The sequence below is a fragment of the Microplitis mediator genome, chromosome 9 (genome assembly GCF_029852145.1).
Source record: "Microplitis mediator isolate UGA2020A chromosome 9, iyMicMedi2.1, whole genome shotgun sequence".
In the NCBI taxonomy this organism is placed as follows: Eukaryota; Metazoa; Arthropoda; class Insecta; order Hymenoptera; family Braconidae; genus Microplitis; species Microplitis mediator.
Genome location: NC_079977.1, coordinates 4,797,483 through 4,818,121, shown reverse-complemented (window position 1 = coordinate 4,818,121; position 20,639 = coordinate 4,797,483). Strand labels below are relative to the sequence as shown.

The 20,639-nt window shown below is 29.6% G+C and overlaps 5 protein-coding genes across 5 annotated transcripts in view; 4 read left to right on the top strand and 1 right to left on the bottom strand.

Moving 5' to 3' along the window:
- The window catches only part of LOC130675143 (uncharacterized protein DDB_G0283697-like), a 48,253-nt gene extending 47,167 nt beyond the window's left edge, over positions 1–1,086 (top strand). The window contains exon 6 of the mRNA XM_057480659.1: positions 684–1,086. Within this exon, the coding sequence (XP_057336642.1) occupies positions 684–834 (151 nt within the window). The 3' untranslated portion in view covers positions 835–1,086. The remainder of the gene's footprint in view (positions 1–683) is intronic.
- Positions 1,087–2,765: 1,679 nt separating this feature from the next.
- LOC130675144 (sphingosine-1-phosphate phosphatase 2-like) lies at positions 2,766–6,653 on the top strand. Its single transcript, XM_057480660.1, has 4 exons — positions 2,766–3,736; positions 4,454–4,655; positions 4,751–4,975; positions 6,203–6,653. The coding sequence occupies exons 1-4, from the start codon at positions 3,295–3,297 to the stop codon at positions 6,618–6,620; spliced, it is 1,287 nt and encodes a 428-aa protein (XP_057336643.1). The 5' UTR covers positions 2,766–3,294; the 3' UTR covers positions 6,621–6,653.
- Positions 6,615–9,019, bottom strand: LOC130675145 (PIH1 domain-containing protein 1-like). The gene is made up of 3 exons (XM_057480661.1): positions 8,043–9,019; positions 6,901–6,938; positions 6,615–6,725 (listed from the first exon to the last, which is right to left on the bottom strand). Exons 1-2 carry the CDS (start codon positions 8,907–8,909, stop codon positions 6,903–6,905), a joined length of 903 nt encoding a protein of 300 aa, XP_057336644.1. The 5' UTR covers positions 8,910–9,019; the 3' UTR covers positions 6,615–6,725; positions 6,901–6,902.
- Positions 9,020–11,480: 2,461 nt separating this feature from the next.
- On the top strand, positions 11,481–12,366 carry LOC130674537 (COMM domain-containing protein 8-like). Its single transcript, XM_057479889.1, has 3 exons — positions 11,481–11,687; positions 11,761–11,919; positions 12,009–12,366. Exons 1-3 carry the CDS (start codon positions 11,625–11,627, stop codon positions 12,315–12,317), a joined length of 531 nt encoding a protein of 176 aa, XP_057335872.1. The 5' UTR covers positions 11,481–11,624; the 3' UTR covers positions 12,318–12,366.
- A 2,531-nt stretch (positions 12,367–14,897) lies between these two features.
- On the top strand, positions 14,898–20,611 carry LOC130675006 (poly [ADP-ribose] polymerase tankyrase-1-like). Its single transcript, XM_057480463.1, has 3 exons — positions 14,898–16,353; positions 17,191–18,519; positions 19,331–20,611. Exons 1-3 carry the CDS (start codon positions 15,028–15,030, stop codon positions 20,609–20,611), a joined length of 3,936 nt encoding a protein of 1,311 aa, XP_057336446.1. The 5' UTR covers positions 14,898–15,027.
- Positions 20,612–20,639: the final 28 nt, after the last annotated feature.

The window sequence follows — 20,639 nt, the reverse complement described above, 5'->3', positions numbered from 1 at the left end:
TATTATGGGAATGATTCCCATAATGCAATTGGAATGGTTCGTACACCATTATGGGAATCATTCCCATAATATTATGGGAATAGTTCCCATACTATTATAGGAACCATTCCTATAATATTATGGGAATGGTTCCCATATTATCATGAAAAAATTAATTTAAAGAAGTGTGGTAATCACTTCTACAATACACAGAAATATCATTAAACATAAAAACAAAAATTCAAACATTGAAAAAAAAAATCGTATTTGGCAAAAAAACATTAAAATTTTTAACAAGAATTTTTTGTCAGCACAAAACATTCAAGAAAATTCAAAGTTTGGGAAATTTCTACACTATTGTGCAAAAAAAAAATTTTATGATATTATAGGGATGGTTCCCATAACATTATGGGAATAATTCCCATAATATTATAGGAATAGTTCCTATCCCAATATGGGAACCATTCCCATAATGCATAGCAAAACTTCCCATAATTTTCTTTCCGTGTACTACGAAAAGTTACCGTGATTTTCTCTGTGTCAGACGTAACTGCAGAGATTTTTTTTTTTCAAATTTTATTATTTCTACTCCACCCTAATTAAATAATTTTTTATTAGTTATTGGGAACTTGGACAGAAACTAACAAAATTTTATATAAATTATATGAATATTATCAACAATAAAAAAATATTTATATTTATAGATGTATACAAAATGAAGAATGTGCAATGCCGTCATGTGAATTCGGTGATTACATAAAACGTCAAGGAAGATGTCCCCGTAAAAAAGAAAAATTTGACGAAATTGCCAACATTTCAAACCACATGAATTATCATAACCGACATAGAAGTTGAAATTAATAATTAACAAAAATCCGTAAGTGACAAATTAACAAGAAAAACAAAAAGAAAAGTACGTGCCAAATTGTTTAATTGCAAAGACTATTGACCGTATAGTGAAAAAAAAAATGCAAAGCATTTCGTGCCTATCAACAAATTTACTCGATTTATTTTTTTTACGGCACTAATTACGTTTATACCTTAATTGTACATAAATTTGTACACGTGTGTTTATAAAGTATGCGTTAATTAATAATAATTAATTAATTAATTAATTAAAAAAAAATTATTAATTAGTAATGAGACTAAAAAATAAATTACTAGATCTGTAAGGGCATGATTTTTTTTTTTAATATATATATATATATTAATTAATAATTAATAATTAATATATTATGTGTAATAAATATGATAATTTAAATTTTATTATGATAGTGTCCTATTTTTAAAATGGATATTAAGGACACGTGCCTAGTCTGAGGTTGAAAATCAAATATTTTCCATGATTTAGTGTTACATTTATATTAATATATATAAATATATATATGTAAGTTATATAATTATGGTAGTTATTAATATTATCACAATTAATATAAAAAAAAAAAAAAAAAAAAAAAATTATTTAAGGAAATTTAACATTATTTTTATGTTATACGCACTTTTGTATTGATTATGTTATATATATATAAATATATATATATATATTAAATAATGCGCTTTTCAATTGTATTCAGTCTAACATTTTAAATTTAATTACATTCTATTTAATATTGAAAATTATTGTAGATTATGACAATAAAAAATATGATAATTTTTAAAAATGAGTTTTTTTTTGCATAATGAAGACAATTTGATTAAAAAGTTTTCCGCAAATTGCTGTCAACTTATAAAGTTCCCGATTGCATTCAACTTGGCAACAAGTTAACGTCGTTGCGGTCAACTTGGTAACAATTTCCCTGAGAGCAAAAGTTTGTGGTCAACAACTTGCTGTTCAGTGTTTTCGGTCAAATTAACGTCAAGTGTGCATCAAAAGCTGATATTCCAAGTTTTGACTGTAGTATGAACTACAGCCTAATGGAAATTCAGGTTGAAGTAGAAAATTTCCTTTCAGTTGCGGAAAAAATTTGAACTGAGAAGAATTTTACTCCCAAATTGACTGCAAGTTACCGTCAACTATTAGCATCATTAATTTTTAGCAGTAAACTTGACATCATATTTCGGTTATAGATTTCCATTCTCTGACAACCAGATTTTCTGGTCGGAAAGTTGGTGTCAATTAGTATCGATCAAGGTGATGACAACTTCAGCTCTTGTAAATGTTGACATCAAGTTTTTACCAACTTTTCTGGAAACTTAGCAACTGTTTACTACCACAACTTGTTATCAACTTTCTGGTGAAATTTATGGCAACTTTCCATCAACTAATGGTTGTCAACTTTTGCCATTAACTTTCTTAGAAAATTGACGATTACTTGCCGTCAACTTATAGAAATGCAATTTTTGAAGTTAACTAGGCAACAAACTGTTGCCAATGGTTGTCGCCAGCCTGCTACTAACTAAACTGACGACAAGTAGATGCCAACTTGCTAAGGAAGTCGATGGCAAAGTTGACGTCTATTAGTTGACAGAAAGTTGCCTTCAATTTTCCCAGTAAATTATCACCAAATTTCCAGAAAAGTTGATAACAACTTGCAGTCATATTTACCAATACAAGTTGACGTCAACTTGATCACAACTAATTGACATCAATTTGCTGACCAGAAAATCTTGTTATCAGAACCGCGATCAAAATGACTCACGGATCTCTTTACCATCGACTAAAAAACTACACTATCACAAGAGCGAGCCCCCGAATAAACAACAAAAGCCATCTCGAAACAAATATTTGCTTCTTAACTTTGTACAAGTACAAAGTTCACTATCAATGAACAAAATATACAACGATACATCGTAACTACACGCAACCATTCCACACAACATCATCACTCTTGCAACACATACAGCTCAATACAACCCACTATTATTATTATTATTGTTATTGTTATTGTTACTATTGTTACCACACTCATATATACATATATATTTATTAAAACAATCCAAATGGCTAATGCGGCAAAAAATATCGGCAACTTGTGCTATATATTACTATATTTATATAAAAACAAACTTTAAAAAAACGCATTACCGGAGCTCTAAGTGTTTAAACAAACTTCTGTTCATTCAAACAAATTTTAAAATTACAAACACCTGAATTACATCACAACCATAAAAACAAATCAACTCTTTCGATATTTAAATTCATTATCGATATTTAATATTCGCGCTTATCTATAGATTCAAAGTTCTTCTAAAAAAAAGTTATCCTTGAAATTAAATAATTTAAATGTTTTGTAAATTCGCGGGTGATAAATAAAATTATATAAAGTGTATAAATAATATATATAGATATATAAATATATATATATTTATTTATTTATGATGAATAGTTTCATAAATTACTTAAAAGAACCAGAGCTGGTGGCGGAAATTCAAAAATTTTTTGGTGTCGAGTATGAGGAAAATTTGAATTTGAAAAAAAAAAATATAAATAATGGGAGAAGTAAAATAAATTGTAATGAAGATACAAATGGATGTTTGTTGAGAAATGATATAAATTTATGTGACATAAGAGATGAGAAAAATAAATATTGTAAAAATTTATATAAAGATGACAATTATGATGATGATGGACATGAGATAACCAAAGGTGAAAAGTTGACAATAATAAATAATTATTATTGGTACTATTTGTTTTTGTTTAGTACTGAGCTTGGAGATGAAATTTTTTATACGACGTTTATACCCTTTATGTTTTGGAACATCGACGCGCTTGTTGGCCGCAGAGTTGTTCTAGTATGGGGTATTATTATGACAATAGGTAATTATTAATGAACTAATTAAGTACTTGGGTTAATCAGTAAACAGGTCTTTGGTTTTTGAATTTTTCAATTTTCTGTACGATTGAATTTGAACCGCGACGGGGAATCCCAAAGTCCTCGGAAAGGGAAATTCAAAATATCTCAATGACTATTGAGTTTATGAAAAAAATATATCAGACCTTTTTTGTAGAGAATTTGAAGCTCTACAAAAAAGATTTCTAGTATTTTTTTGAAAAACTCAATATTTACGAAGATATTTACAAAAAACCAATGACACTTTTTTTTGTAACTTTTAAATTTTCCCGGGAGAATTTTGAATTTTTTTTCCAACTGAAAATTAAATTTTAAGACAGGCAATTATTATTTGACTATTAATCAAGTAATTAATTACTCTGGTTAATCAGTAAACAAGTTTTTGGTTTTGAAATTTTTCAATTTTCTGTACGATTAAATTTGAACCGTGACGGGGAATCCCAAAGTCCTCAGAAATTTTAAATTCAAAACATCTCCATAATTATTGAGTTTACGAAAAAAATATATGAGACCTTTTTTTTTAGAGAATTTGAAGCTCTACGAAAAAGGTGTCTTATAGTTTTTTTGTAAACTCAATATTTACCGAGATATTGACAAAAAACCAATGATACTTCTTTTTGATAACTTTTAAATTTTCGCGGGAGTTTTGAATTTTCGTTAATAAATAAAATTATATATTTTAGGTCAAGTACTGAAAGATATAATACGGTGGCCTAGACCAGCATGTCCACCAGCAATAAGATTACAGAACAAATGGTCTCAGGAATATGGAATGCCGTCAACACACGCGGCAATAAGTGTCGCTATTCCATTTAGCATATTAATATTTACTATCAATCGTTACAGTTACTCTGTACCACTAGGATTAATAATTGTTACTACATGGTAATATTTGAAAACTCTCTCTTTTTCTATTACTCTTTTTACTCTAATCAACTGAACGCAATAGGTAATTGATTACAATTTAATTGTCCATTTAGGTGTACGTTAATTTGCCTAAGCCGTCTTTATCTCGGCATGCACACGGTACTAGATATTATCGCGGGTTTGTTACTAGCGATAGGACTCATGATTGTGCTGGTACCGATAGTTAGAACTATTGATTATTATTTAGTAACTAATTTCATAGCTGTCGTGATATTTATTATCATTTGTGTTCTTACTATCGTGTATTATCCTTGCAGTGATCGCTGGACTCCCACAAGGTAATTTATTATTTTTTTTATTATAATTAATAGCAAAAAAAAATTTAATATTTTAACTGATTGTCAGTCTGATTAATTAATAAATTTTTGTTCTAATTAAAGTTTTTCCAAGCATCTGAGTTTGAAATCAATTTTTTCTAAATTAATTGTTTATAAAATTTTAATTTTAATTCGAAAAATTTAATGATAAAAAAAAATTTTAATATTCTTTATGATTGTCAATGAATTAAATTAATTAATTTTTATTTTTATTCAAATTCAACTAAGCCTTGAAATTTGAAATTATTAAATTTAATTTTTGAAAAATTATTTGTTTGGGAAATTTGAATTGTGATAATTTGAAAAAATTTTTTGATTAAAAAAAAATATCGACTAATTATTAACCAATTTAATTACTTAATTTTTATTCCAATTCAAATTTTCCCAAGCATCAAAATTCAAAATCATAAAATTTCATTTTTAAAAAATTTGCAACTTATAAATTTTGAATTTTTATAATTTAAAAAAATTAAGTGTCTTGACTAAGTGTCAATCAATTCGATTAATTAATTTTTATTGCAGTTCAAATTTTTCCAAGCATCAAAATTCAAGATTATAAAATTTCATTTTAAAAAAATTCTTTACAAATAGAATTTTAATTTTAATCAGAAAAATTTGTTGATAAAAAAAATTAAATATCTCGACTAACAGTCAATCGATTTAATAAATTTTTATTCCAATTAATATTTTTCTAAGGATCAAAAAATTCAAAATTATAAAATTTAATTTTTTCAAAAATTATTTACTTATAAAATTTCAATTTTGACCATTTGAAAAAAATTTTTGAATAATAAAAAGTTCTTTAAATCGCATGATTGAATTTTCCAAATTTGTAAATAAAATTTTTGTTTTAATTAATCAACCATTAATTTTTTTTAAATAAATTTTACTAATGAACTGTTCAAAATTTCAAAATTATGATTATTAAAAAAATTAAAATTACGGTAATTAATCAAAACCTTCAGCTGCTCACCATAAAAAAATTCAAATATTTTTTATTTTAAATCAATTGTCGATCATTTTGCTAGTGAATTGAAAATAATAATTAAGAATTCGAAATATTGCAATTAATTTTGAATTTTCCTGAGCTAAAGTTCCTGATTAATGACAAAAAATTTTTAATTCCCTTCATTAATCACTTAATGTATATTCTGGGCATAATAAATATGAACAAAATTTTTTTTTTAGAGGTGACTCTGCAATGGTGGTAGCAGTGACGTCAGGAATCCACTTTGGAGCCTGGCTCAACTACAAGACTGGACTAATATTACCTCTGATAGAATCACCGCCTTATCAAATTAATTTACCGTCTTATCAAACGCTCTTAGTAATTTTAATCAGAACATTTCTAGGATTTTCAATTATAGTACTAAGTAAAATAATAATTAAAAAAATAACTTACCGAGTAATATGCGGGCTATTAAATCTAGACGCCGATGTATTAATGAAAAGTGAAAATTCTTTGGAAAACCGGTGGAAAATAATCACCGACTTGACTTATAAATTTATATTTTGTTTTATCTTCGGGGTTCTTACGATTCATTATCTCCCGCAATTATTTTCGGCAATGGGCATTGGGCGCAAAGAATTCTACTATGAATTTTAAGTTTACTCTTTTATTAATTAATTTAAATTATTATATTTTTTGTATTGTAATAAATTTACTTTTCGTTTTTTATTTAAAAAAATATTTTTTTCTAGTCCTCAGAACCTGAAAATTTATATAAATAATTATATATGTAATTATTTTTTAATATTTACATATGGAGACAGAATTTATTTCCAATAAAAATTTTAATTAATTAATTAATTAATCAAGAAAATATCTAGACATTTTCCATGGCCACAAATTCTGTCTCTAATTAAAAAATATAAAAATTAATTACTTTTAATCCAACTGAACCGGCATATCCAGTCTCAGAACCTGAAAATCAAATAAGCCGATCAATAAATAAATTAATTAATTAATTAAAAAGACATTAATTGCCTACAATATTTTTTCGTAGACAATTTCTTACTGCTCAGTTAATGACAGTAAAGTTAGCAGACATTTGAAATATAAAAAAATTTTTTTTCACAGATGAATAATAAAAAAAAAATATTTCTGAAAAAATGCACATGTAGAAAATTTAATAAACTATACGTGCAATTTTTCAAAATATTTTTTTTTGTTAAAAAAAAATCCAAATATTGTTAAATGTCTGCTTTATTGTCATGCTCAGTTGGCTACTAAAATTTATTCTACGGTTCTATTGCTTACGGAAATATTAAATATATAATTTAATTGCATAAAAAAATAATTGCACTGTTCTATTGCCTACAGAAAAATAATTCATGATGTTCAATTGATTGCTATTTAATTGTGAACCCAAATCAAGGAAATACCTAATTAATGTAGACAAGCTTCTGATTTTGCTGAGAAAATCTTGTACTTGTTGAGGAGAAATGACCAACGGTCAAGACCGATCACTTGATAAAAAAAAGACGATTGATCTGTAAAATATCAGAACCGCGGTAGTCTTGACAAAAGTATAACTCGCCATGTCCATAATAAGACACTGGGTTGAATCTCATAGTCGACGCAGGGAATCACCTGATCAGGTCACTAATTTCTGATAGAAAACTCTGTCAAGTTTTCCAGTTGCTATTGTGAAGACTGACGAGGTTCTGATATTTTTCAGACCAGCTGCGTTTTTTTTTTCATCAAGTGACCGGTCTTGAACGTTGGTCATTTCTCCTCAACAAGTACAAGATTTTCTCAGCAAATAAATCAGAAGCTTGTCTACATTTATTAGGAATTTCTTTGATTTGGGTTCACAATTAAATAGCAATCAATTGAACATCATGAATTATTTTTCTGTAGCCAATAGAACTGCAATTATTTTTTTCGCAATTAAATTACATATTCAATATTTCCGTAGGCAATAGAACCGTAGAATAAATTTTAGTAGCCAACTGCGCAGTAAGAATTTCCAATGTACCAAAAAATATTCTAAGCAATTGATTTATTAATAAATAAATAAATTACCTGCAAGTTCGGGTCATAATTAGCAACAACTTTATCAGTTTTAATACTAAAAGGTACAAAGACATCAACCAAATAATGCAATTTATCAACACCCACGACAACTCTTTCCTGATTGACCTCTACTTTGATGTCTTTGTCATCAACCAGCCTATTAGGCAGCTTGAAGTACCCGATGCTCTTCAACATCTGTCCATCCTTGGGTTCTCTCAGCAGCAGAAAAGATTCCTCGTCATTATTCTTCTTCTTATCTCCAGTTTTCTTGTCATCTATTTCCTCAATCAGCGGCTTCTTCTTCTCTGCAATCAACTGTCCAGGTTTCTTGGCATCCCGCTTCTCTACCCGGTGCTCGTGGAGGCTTCCAGTGACTTTCCGGTTCTTCAGCACGACGTAGTTCTCTGCATTGAGGGTCTTGTTGTACTTGGCCTCAATGGCCGACAGAATTGTCCAGATCGTGAAGGTCAGAAAATGTTTTTCCTTCTGACATTTGTTGAAATAATTTGTGTTGATAGCGATGTCATAAGTCGGGCACTTGCTGCCGTCTTTTGCGGACTCGAACCTCTCGTAGCCGACGCTCATGGGAATGGACCAGGATGGCGGATCTTCATCAAGCAGAGCATGGAATTCTTGGTCTGTTATATCAACAGGCGGCGGTATTTCTAAAGTATGACATAAATTTATGAATACTTTGTCACCGCTGTCAGTTTTTGCTTTTATGCAGAGTCCGGGTGTTGGTTTGAATGTCACTGTGGCCACTGGAGACTCAAAACTTTTTAACAAACTGTTCAAGTCTTCATCTTGTTTTATATTCTCGGGCAGCAGTAAATTATTATTTATTATCGACTCGTCAACTTCTAGTATATTTGACATATTTATTTTTATATATTTATTATCTTACTGACTTAGCGGTTAATCTTCGACTTGTTTGTTACCAAGGTTATGTTTTTAAATTTTATCCCCACATTCTGATTTATAATTTCTAACCGCGAGTGCGTTCTTTTAGTTCTTGTTGACTACTGCGCAGGCGCGAGTTTTAAACTCGAGGGCAAAAGCAAATATTCTTAGACTTTTGTTTCCAAGTCTGGTGAATTTTTTAAATATTTGAAAAATAAATTATTAGGAATGGAAGAAAAATTTTAAATCGTGTCAAAATAAAATGGCGGCAAAATTTGATAGAAAAATATTTAAAAAATTAAAAAAGAACACGCAGGTGTTTGAACAGACCTTGGCGGGGAAATAATGTGCAGAAGGGTGTCCTTGCACTTGGAGATTTAAATTAAATTGCTCCAAGTGCATTGCAGCTAAAAAACGTCACTTGACTGCTATTTCCCACCAGACGATGCCAGATGATTTTGCTCAGGAACTTGGAAGTCATCAGCATCAGCAATTCGCAACACTTTACACTAGCACTGAACACTTGACACTTAACTACACCATAGACACTTTACACAATTTAAATTGACAAAAGATAAATTTTACAATCACTGCACAATTACACGACTTAAATGCGATACTGTGTTTTAATTCAAATGTAAAGAAGGAATGACAGTAAAGTTGGCAGACGTCTGACAATTTTTTAAATTTTTAAATAATAAAGTAAAATTTTTTAAACAAATTTAAAAAATGGACTTTTGAAAAATTCTAAAATCAGTTCATGCATTTTTTTTATTTTATCAATTTAATTGTGTAATTTTTTTATGTGTAATTTAAAAATTGTCTTATGTCTGCTACATTTACACTTATAAAGAAGGATCTGGACTACTGCTGCTGTTGTCGAATACTGACTGCCGCTATTGGACCGTCAGTTGATACGAAACAATCGAATTTGCGATTCTCTCGTCCCTACTTTAGTAAAAATTTTAACGTTGACTACAGTGACGCGCAGTAGCGCCAACGGCGCGAAATTTAAAAATGAGAATTTAATAATTTCATTAAAATTTATATGGATCAATAATTATATCAATTGGAGTAAAAACATACTCAAAAATTTTTATTTTCATCGATAATTTATCAATTATTCTCATTACTTGCGCGGTAAATTTAAATATTTCAAAAATTAATTATTAGAAATGAGAGAAAAATTAAAAATCATGATACTAAAGTAAGCTGACGTCTAATAATTTTTGAAATTTATTCAAAATGATAAATTATAAAAATAAAATATTTAAAAAAATTGCACTAAGAATTTCTTAAATTTTCTACATGTACATATTTTTGGATTTTTTTTCTTCTGATTTTATTTGTTGAAAAAAAAATCAGAAAATTTTAAATTCTTTGCTAACATCAGGATCATTAAAAATCTGAAGTCACAATAAAATAGCGGCAGAAATATGATAGAAAAATATTTGAATTATTAAAAAAAAAATACATGAGTGTTTGAACAGACCTTGGTGGGGAAATAATGTGCAGAAGGGTTTCCTAATACACTTGGAGATTTAAATTAAATTGCTCCAAGTGTATTGCAGCTAAAAAAACGTCACTTGACTGCTATTTCCCACCAGACGATGCCAGATGATTTTGCTCAGGAACTTGGAAGTCATCAGCATCAGCAATTCGCGACACTTTACACTAGCACTGAACACTCAACACTTAACCACCACAGATACTTTGCACAATTTAAATTTTACAAACACTGGACATTTTAATTAAACAATGACTTTGAGTAATAAAATTTATGGATAATTTCGCGAATTAACCGCGATACTGTGTTTCAATTTTAACGTAACAAAGGATTTCGACTACTGCTGCCATTTTTGATGATACTGACTGTTGCTATCGAACCGTCAGTTGATACACAGCAATCGACTTTGCGATTCATCGAATGCCCCCACTTCAGCAATAATTATAACGTTGAATACAGTGACGCACAGTAGCGCCAAAAGCGCGAAATTTCAAAATGGAAATTTAATAATTTTATTAAAATTTATATGTATCCATAATTATATTAATTAGACTAAAAAATCTACTCGGAATTTTTCATTTTCATCTATAATTTATTAATAATTATTATTACTTGTGCGGTAAATTTAAATATTTAAAAAATAAATTATTAGAAATGGGAGAAAAATTAAAAATTGCGAATCAAAATAAAATGCCGGCAGAATATATAGAAATTTTTTTAAATTTAAAAAAAATCACGCAAGATTTCAAGCTACAGCTGCTTGCAGCACATTTTGAAATGCACCCGAGAATTTACCCGGGTAATTATAAAAACATTCAGTTAATTAATTCCTTAATTAATTGATTTATTTGGATTATTTTCTTACTTAATTTTCACTCAAACTTCGACTTAATTATTACCAAGATGAGTTTAAATTTTATCCCCACATTCTAACCGCGAGTGTTCTCCCAACTCTCCTCTTGACTACTGATTACTGCGCGTGCGCGACTTTTTGAACTCATCCTTAGCCGCTAAAAATCCCTAGACTTAATTTCCAAGTCTAGTGACTTTTCTACAGAAAAATAACCAGAAATTTCTATTTATTTTGACAATTAAACTTCAAAATAAACAACAATAATTTTACTAATTAAAATAATGAATTATCAATCAATTAATTAATTTATAAAAATAATTAAAAAGTAAACATGGAACTTGGAAATTTAAACTCATATTTATCTAATCCTTCACACGAAAATTTATTTACCCAGGTAATTTTTCATCATTTAATTGATTTATTAATTAATTCTAAAATTTTTAATTACAATTGTAATTAATTTACAGTTTTTCCATGGATGTATCGACGAAATTTGCGGTTACCCTGGTCCAAGTTATCAGCAATTTGTAAATATAGGTTGGAGTAACGATGAATATAAATATTTTCATAAATATATCAGTAAATTATTAAAAAATCCTCTGGTACTTTACTGCGATATGACGAAGGTAATTTTATTGTTTATTAATTAATTAATTAATTAATTGGGAAATTTGAATATTTTTTTTATTAACTGATCGGGCGCTTGAATGTTCAGATGCCGCAGGAATTTCTCGAGTTGCCTGAAAACATGAAACCAAAAATAATATCATGTGTGAATGTGCGATTAGAAAAACTAACGAGCGCATTGATAACAGAAGTGTCCCAGAGAGAAAAGTCGACGGTGACTGACTTTGACTGGAGAGTGAAAATGATCATGGGCTCGAGCCATGTCGCCTCTTTGAAGCTGCCGGTTGTCCAACTGGACCTTCTTGTTAAGGAAAAAAATATAAAAGATATCATCAATGTAGAGATGGATCGTGACCAGTTGGATTGTTTTATTAAAACACTTGAAGCTGTTATATAAATTTGTTTTAGTTGTTATATATATTAATAAATTTTTTTAGTATTATTTATATATGAAATTTATGGACTTTGTAGAGATTTGATTAATAAGTATTTTTTTTTTAACTCCTAGATTAATTTATTATGGGAAGGCATCAGTTATCTCCATTATGTTTGCTGAATGAATCAGTTGCCTACAATATTTTATCGTACATTGGAAATTCTTACTGCTCAGTTGGCTACAAAAATTTATTCTACGGTTCTATTGCTTACGGAAATATTAAATATATACTTTAATTGCATAAAAAATAATTGCACTGTTCTATTGCCTACAGAAAAATAATTCATGATGTTCAATTGGTTGCTCTTTAATTGTGAACCCAATCAAAGAAATTCCTAATTAATGTAGACAAGCTTCTGATTTATTTGCTGAGAAAATCTTGTACTTGTTGAGGAAAAATGACCAACGTTCAAGACCGATCACTTGATAAAAAAAACGCAGCTGGTCTGAAAAATATCAGAACCTCGGTAGTCTTCACAATAGCAACTGGAAAACTTGACAGAGTTTTCTATCAGAAATTGGTGAGCTGATCAGGTGATTCCCTGCGTCGACTATGAGATTCAACCCAGTGTCTTATTATGGACATGGCGAGTTATACTTTTGTCAAGACTACCGCGGTTCTGATATTTTACAGATCAATCGTCTTTTTTTTATCAAGTGATCGGTCTTGAACGTTGGTCATTTCTCCTCAACAAGTACAAGATTTTCTCAGCAAAATCAAGAGCTTGTCTACATTAATTAGGGATTTCTTTGATTTGGGTTCACAATTAAATAGCAATCAATTGAACATCATGAATTATTTTTCTGTAGGCAATAGAACAGTGCAATTATTTTTTATGCAATTTATTTATATATTTAATATTTCCGTAGACAATAGAACCGTAGGATAAATTTCAGTAGCCAACTGAGCAGTAAGGATTTATACTGTTAGAAAAAATAATTTAAGCAAGTGATGTCTAGTCTTTTGTCGTTTTTATTCATAGTTTCAACTTCTGATTAATTATAACTTTGAACAAGAAATTGATTTGTTCTACTGGACGCTATTTTTTAGAAACGATCAATTATAAAAAAAAAAATCGGTCTGTCAGTTGACCCTGCGGGCCAGCCCCAAAACTTCCCGCTGTTTTCGAGCTCGCTGAGCTCAAAAACATTATTGTGAATATATTTTCGAGCTCTTCGAGCTCGCAAATACTTTTGTATGCCATTGTTTTGTAAAAAACCATTTTTTAGCATTTCTATCTTCCACGATATCTCGCGAACGAATTAACCGATTTTGATGGTTGAGGTGGCAATCGACGCGTTTTATCGAGTTCTAAAGCTGGTCGAATTTTGAAATTGATTTATTCAGCCGTTTTTGAGAAATTTCAAAAAAACCAAGGAAAAAATTTTTTTTGAATTCTTTCGTCAACGGTTTCTCTTGAACGAATGAACCGATTTTGATGGTTGAGGTGGCATTCGACGCGGCTTATAGAGTTTTAGAGCTGATTAGATTTTGAAATCAATCCATCGAGCAAATTGGAAGTTATCCAAATAAAACATTTTTGAAAAAATTTTATTTTTGAAATATCTCTGAACGCACCCTACCGATTAAGTTCAAATTTTTACGGCCTCAAGACATTAACAAGCCGCGTCGAATGACACCTCAACGATCAAAATCGGTTCATCCGTTTAAGAGTTATGAATATTTACATACATACATACGTACGTACGTACGAACGTACGTACGTACGTACGTACGTACACACATACATACACTCGGACATCATCGTGAAATTAGTCAGGATAGCTTCCTAGAACCTCAAAACGTCCAAATTTGATAGAAATTCGGTTTTTGCAAATCGGACTGAAACCAATAACTTCCCGAATTTTTGAAAATTTTCAATTTTCTTAGCGGGAAGTTAAAAAAATTGCACCGGTAGTTTTTTAATTTTCTACGTGTGCATTTTTTTATTTTTTTTTGTGATCAATTTGTTGAAACAAAATCCGAAAATTTTGAACGGTCTGCAAATTTTAGGACCATAATAAAAATGATACTGAAGTTAGCGGACGTCTGATGATTTTTTTTTTGTAAACAAAATATTTCAAAAATTGCACCGATAATTTTTTTAATTTTCAACATCTGCATATTTTTAGTTTTTTTTTTTTAATTTAATTTAAAAGTCCAAAAAACGTTCAAATAATGTTTCAAAAAATTGATTTTTTAGTCGGAAGGTGCGCAAGCGCTACCTAGGAAACTCGACACACCCCAACGTAACTTTCTATTTCATGGACCCAAAAACACAATCAGTGTGAATGCAGCTTACGATTGTCAATTTCCAATTTTTAAATAAACAAACAAAATGTCAGTCGAACATAATTCAAAAACGTGCATCAGATAATTAAAAAATCAGCACCCGCGTTTTTTAAAATTTCATTATTTAAATGATTAAATTAATTTATTTATAAGTTACAAATTGTCTCACATCCGCTACATTCACTCATATAAATTTATAAAAATTGGGCTTAAATATTCCGCCTTTACACTCCATTTTAGTACAAGTCACGCTGGTTAAAATAACAAGTACTTGTACGTTAGTTGACAATAGTTGCGTTCGTAAGTTACTCGCAGTTTTCAATAATAAAAAATAATAAATAATTAAGTGCCGAGAAGTTAAATATAAATAAATTAATCATGGATAACTGGCGAAGATATTTCGACATGATAGATTCAATAAGAGAAGAAAATATGCAAAAATTAAGAGACATGATAGAGGAATTTGGTTTATCATTATATCCATTGTGGGATGATGGACATCAACTACTTTGTGTTGCCGTTGAAAAAGATCAAGTAGAAATAGTGTCATATTTATTGGGGAAAAATGCAAAAATTAACAGCGACCTTGATGTCTTGTCACCTCTTCAGATTGCCGCCAAAAACAACAACACGATGATTTTCAAAATGCTTCTGGAACACGGGGCTAAAATAGATTATAAAAATATTAAATATAATAAGTCACCAATTAAGTTAGCAGTTGAGCACGACAATATTGAGATCGCAAGACTTATCGTTGAGCATAAAAATTTTGGACAAAAATATGATCAGTCATTACTGCATATGGCTATCAAGAAAAACAACTTCGCAATGGTCTTATTATTATTAGACATTGGTGCAGATGTCAATGAATACGATGACGACAGATCAGCTCCAATCCATCACGCAGTAATGGCCCACAACATAAATATTTTGCAATTATTGATAGATTATGGAGCAGACATTAATGCTAAAAATAAATATAGAGAGACTCCAGTTTATTTGGTTCTAAAGCATTCGTATAGCTCAATTCATCTAAGGTCTGATATTTTTGGAATGCCTTTACCTTTCAATCCACATAATAATAGTAAATTGGCTATTCTCCTAGATAATGATGCAGACATAAATGGTCTCGATATCCGTGAAAATCTTTCATGTCAAGACTTTAATATTCATGATCTTCTTTATGGTGATGATAGTGTTGGACATGACGATAATTCGGAAAACAAAAAAAACATTATTAAACAGATTGTAAAGTTAAGAAGTCGAAATGCACCTCTATCTAATCACACTATTATGATATTGTCCGCTCTTATTGAACAAAAACGGTTTGATGATTATGAAAAAATATGTGAGCAAGAAATATCGAGAGCAATGATAGAAAAAATACCAAACTCGGGGATTTCATTTCATAATATTTTGAGCAAAAATACTAATTTTTTAGTTGCGTGTGCAAAAAATATAAATCTTCAGACGTTCATATGTTCGAGTGAAATTTTAGATCGATTTCCAGTTTATGGATCGGCTATAAAACTTCGCTTTTCGAAAGGAGTATTAAGAAAAGATTTATTGGAAAAAAGTACTCAACTTTTTCATGATCTTTTTCCCGTTGTGTCTAAATTATTGTCTGATGCCGTCGATGATGTATTTGAATGTTTAGATAATAATGATTTAAGACATTTTCTGCGCGTGTTCCAACAAGATAATTAATTTAAAATATGTATGCGGTAATAAATTATTAATTATTTACTTTTAATTGGTTTTACTTTTTTTTTCTGCCTCGTTTATTTGAATTGTTTTATTAATTTTATTGTTATATTTTTAGATCAAATATATGATCCTCAAGTTATTTGACAATTAACAATTTTCGAATTTTTGTTCGGAACAAATCAGTTACAAAAAAAATAATACTGAAGTTAGCCGACGTCTAATAATTTTTGGATTTTCTTAAAAGCAAAAATTAGAAAAAAAATTTTGCAAAAATCGCACGTAGATTTTTTTTAATTTTCAACATTTGTAGATTTTTAGTTTTGTTTTTTGTTAATTTTTAATTTAAAAGTTTAAAAAAAATTCGAATAAAATTTAAAAAATTTTTATTACAGTCGGAAGTCACGCAAGCGCCACCTAGGAAACTCAAACACCCTAACGTAACTTTCTATTTCATGGGCCAAAAACATGAGTGTAAATACAGCTGACGATTTTATCAATTTCCAATTTTTAAATAAACAAGTAAAATATCAGTAGAACAAAATTCAAAAACGCGCCTCAGATAATTTAAAAATCAGCACCCGCGTTTTTTTAAATTTTATCATTTCAATTATTAAATTCATTTATTTAAAAAATACAAATTGTTTCACATCCACTATTTTCGCTCATAAAAATTTATGAAAATTGGGCTTAAATATTTTGCCTTCCCACTCCATTTTATTAAAAGCCACGCTGAGTCAAAGTACAAGTGCTTGTACGTTAGTTGACGATAGTTGCGTTCGGAAGTCACACGAAGTTTTCAATAATAAAAAAAATAAATAATTAAGTGCCGAGCAGTTAAATATAAATAAATTGATCATGGATAACTGGCGAAGATATTTCGACATGATAGATTCAATAAGTGAAGGAAATATGCAAAAATTAAGAGACATAGCAGAAAAATTTGGTTTATCATTATATCCATTGTGGGATGATGGACATCAACTACTTTGTGTTGCCGTTGAAAAAGATCAAGTAGAAATAGTGTTATATTTATTGCGGAAAAATGTAAAAGTTAACAGCAATTGTGATGCCCTGTCACCTCTTTACATAGCCGCCGTGAACAACAACACGACAATTTTTAAAATGCTTCTGGAACACGGGGCTCAAATAAGTGATAACAATATTCATAACGATATATCACCGATTAAGTTAGCAGTTGAGCACAACAATATTGACATCGCAAGACTTATCGTTGAGCACAAAAATTTTGGAAAAAAATATGATCAGTCATTACTGCATACGGCTGTCAAGAATAACCGCTTGGATATGGTCTCATTATTAATAGAAACTGGTGCGGATGTCAATGAATATGATAAGGACAGATCAGCTCCAATCCATTACGCAGTAATGGCCTACAACAAAGATATTTTGCAATTATTGATAGATTATGGAGCAGACATTAACGCTAAAAATAAATATGGAGAGACTCCAGTTTATTTGGTTCTAAAGCATTCGTATACCCTACTTTATAGGTCTGATATTGTTGGAGTGCCTATACCTGGCAATACAATGAGTAGTAAATTGGATATTCTCATAGATAATGATGCAGACATAAATGATCTTGATATCGGTAGATGTTTCTCAAGTAATCTTCAATATATTTACCCGTATAATAACATTGTTCACAACTATACTGCGGAAAATGAAAAACGCATTATTAAGCAGATTGTAAAATTAAAAAGTCGAAATGCACCTCTATCTGATAACAATAAAATGTTCTTGTCTTCTCTCATTAAACACGAACAGTTTGATGATTATAAAAAAATATGTGAGCTAGAAATGTCGAAAATTATCACGGAAAAAATACCAAACTCGGGGATTTCATTTCATAACATTTTGAGCAAAAATAGTAATTTTTTAGCTGCGTGTGCAAAAAATAGAAATGTTCAGACGTTCATATTTTCAGATGAAATTTCAGATCGATTTCCGGTTTATGGATCGGCTATAAAACTTCGCTTTTCGAAAGGAGTATCAAGAAAAGATTTATTGGAAAAAAGTACTCAACTTTTTCATATTATTTTTCCCGTTGCGTCTGAATTGTTGTCTGATGCCGTCGATGATGTATTTAAATGTTTAGATAATAATGATTTAAGAAATTTCTTGCGCAAGTTCCAACAAGATAATTAATTGTAAAATATGTATGTTGTAATAAATTATTAATTATTTACTTTTAATGGGTTTTACTGTTTTTTCTGCCTCGTTTATTTGAATTGTTTTATTAATTTTATAATTATATTTATAGTTCAAATATATGATTCTGAAATGAGTCGACAATTAACAATTTTCGGATTTTTGTGTGGAACAAGTCAGTTACAAAAAAAATGATACTGAAGTTAGCTGACGTCTAATAATTTTCAGATTTTTTTAAAAGCAAAAAATTATTAAAAAAATATTTCAAAATTCGCACTTACGATTTTTTTAATTTTCAACATTTGTATATTTTTAGTTTTGTTTTTTGTTAATTTCTAATTTAAAAGTTTTAAAAAAATTCGAATTAAATTTCAAAAAATTTTATTACAGTCGGAAGGTGCGCAAGCGCCACCTGAGAAATTCAAACACCCGAACGTTACATTCTTTTTTATGGGCCAAAAACATAATGAGTGTGAATGCAGCTTGCGATTGTCAATTTTCCATTTTTAAATTAACAAATAATATTTCAGTAGAACAAAATTTAAAAACGCGCAGCAGATCATTTAAAAATCGGCACCCGCGTATTTTTAAATTTCATTATTCCAATTTTAATTCATGTGTTTAAAAGTTACAAATTGTCTCACATCCGCTACAGTCACTCACAAAAATTTGTGAAAATTGGGCTTAAATATTCTGCCTTCACTCCATTTTATTACAAGTCACGCTGGTTAAAATTACAAGCACTTGTAGGTTAGTTGACAATAGTCGTAAGTTACACGGAGTTTTCAATAATAAATAATTAAGTGTCGGGCAGTTAAATATAAATAAATTAATCATGGTTGACTTGCAAAAATTTTTCGACATGATAGTATCAAGAAAAAAGAGAAATACGCAAAAAGTAAGAGACATGATAGAGGAATTTTGTTTATCATCCTGTCCACTGTTGGATGATGGGAATCGACTACTTACTGCTGCCGTTGGAAAAAATCAAGTAGAAATGGTGAAAAATTTATTGCGGATAAATGTAAAAGTAAACAGCAATTGTGATGCCCAGTCACCTCTTTACATAGCCGCCATGAACAACAACACGATAATTTTCAAAATGCTTCTGGAACACGGGGCTACAATAAGTTATAACACTATTCATTATCATAAATCACCGATTAAGTTAGCAGTTGAGCACAACAATATTGAGATCGCAAGACTTATCGTTGAGCATAAAAATTTTGGAAGAAAATATGATCAGTCATTACTGCATACGGCTGTCGAGAATAACAGCTTGGAAATGGTCTCATTATTAATAGAAACTGGTGCGGATGTCAATGAATATGATGACGACAGATCAGCTCCAATCCATTACGCAGTAATAGCCTACAACAAAGATATTTTGCAATTATTGATAGATTATGGAGCAGACATTAATGCTAAAAATAAATATGGAGAGACTCCAGTTCATTTGGCTCTAAAGAATTCATATACCCTAATTTATAGGTCTGATATTGTTGGAGTGAGTATACCTGGCAATACAATGAGTAGTAAATTGGCTATTCTCATAGATAATGATGCAGACATAAATGATCTTGATATCCGTAGATGTTTCTCAAGTAATGTTCAATATAATTACCCGTATACTGACAGTGTTTACCACATTACTTCGGAAAATAAAAAACGCATTATTAAGCAGATTGTCAAATTGAAAAGTCGAAATGCACCTCTCTCTAATAACAATTTTATATTATTGTCTTCTCTTCTTGAAGAAAAACCGTTGAATGATTATAAAAAAATATGTGAGCAAGAAATGTCGAGAGCAATGATAGAAAAAATACCAAACTCGGGGATTTCATTTCATAACATTTTGAGCAAAAATACTAATTTTTTAGCTGTTTATGGATCGGCTATAAAAATTCGCTTTTCGAAAGGATTACCACGGAAAAATTTATTGGGAAAAAGTACTACAATTTTTCATGATCTTTTTCCTCTTGCGTCTACATTGTTGTCTGATGCCGTCGATGATGTATTTAAATGTTTAGATAATAATGATTTAAGACATTTTTTGCGCATGTTCCAACAGGATAGTTCATTGTAAAACATGTATGTCGTAATAAATTATTAAT

Bases quoted from the DNA above. Each gene is read 5' to 3' on its own strand.
- LOC130675006 (XM_057480463.1), top strand. From the start codon at position 15,028: ATGGATAACTGGCGAAGATATTTCGACATGATAGATTCAATAAGAGAA. The intron at 16,354-17,190 runs TAATTTAAAATA...AGTGCCGAGCAG, and splicing joins GCGTGTTCCAACAAGATAAT to TTAAATATAAATAAATTGAT. The intron at 18,520-19,330 runs TAATTGTAAAAT...AAATAATTAAGT, and splicing joins GCAAGTTCCAACAAGATAAT to GTCGGGCAGTTAAATATAAA.
- LOC130674537 (XM_057479889.1), top strand. From the start codon at position 11,625: ATGGAACTTGGAAATTTAAACTCATATTTATCTAATCCTTCACACGAA. The intron at 11,688-11,760 runs GTAATTTTTCAT...ATTAATTTACAG, and splicing joins ACGAAAATTTATTTACCCAG to TTTTTCCATGGATGTATCGA. The intron at 11,920-12,008 runs GTAATTTTATTG...TTGAATGTTCAG, and splicing joins TTTACTGCGATATGACGAAG to ATGCCGCAGGAATTTCTCGA.
- LOC130675145 (XM_057480661.1), bottom strand. From the start codon at position 8,909: ATGTCAAATATACTAGAAGTTGACGAGTCGATAATAAATAATAATTTA. The intron at 6,939-8,042 runs GTAATTTATTTA...TTTGATTTTCAG, and splicing joins ATTATGACCCGAACTTGCAG to GTTCTGAGACTGGATATGCC.
- LOC130675144 (XM_057480660.1), top strand. From the start codon at position 3,295: ATGATGAATAGTTTCATAAATTACTTAAAAGAACCAGAGCTGGTGGCG. The intron at 3,737-4,453 runs GTAATTATTAAT...TATATATTTTAG, and splicing joins GGGTATTATTATGACAATAG to GTCAAGTACTGAAAGATATA. The intron at 4,656-4,750 runs GTAATATTTGAA...TTGTCCATTTAG, and splicing joins TTAATAATTGTTACTACATG to GTGTACGTTAATTTGCCTAA.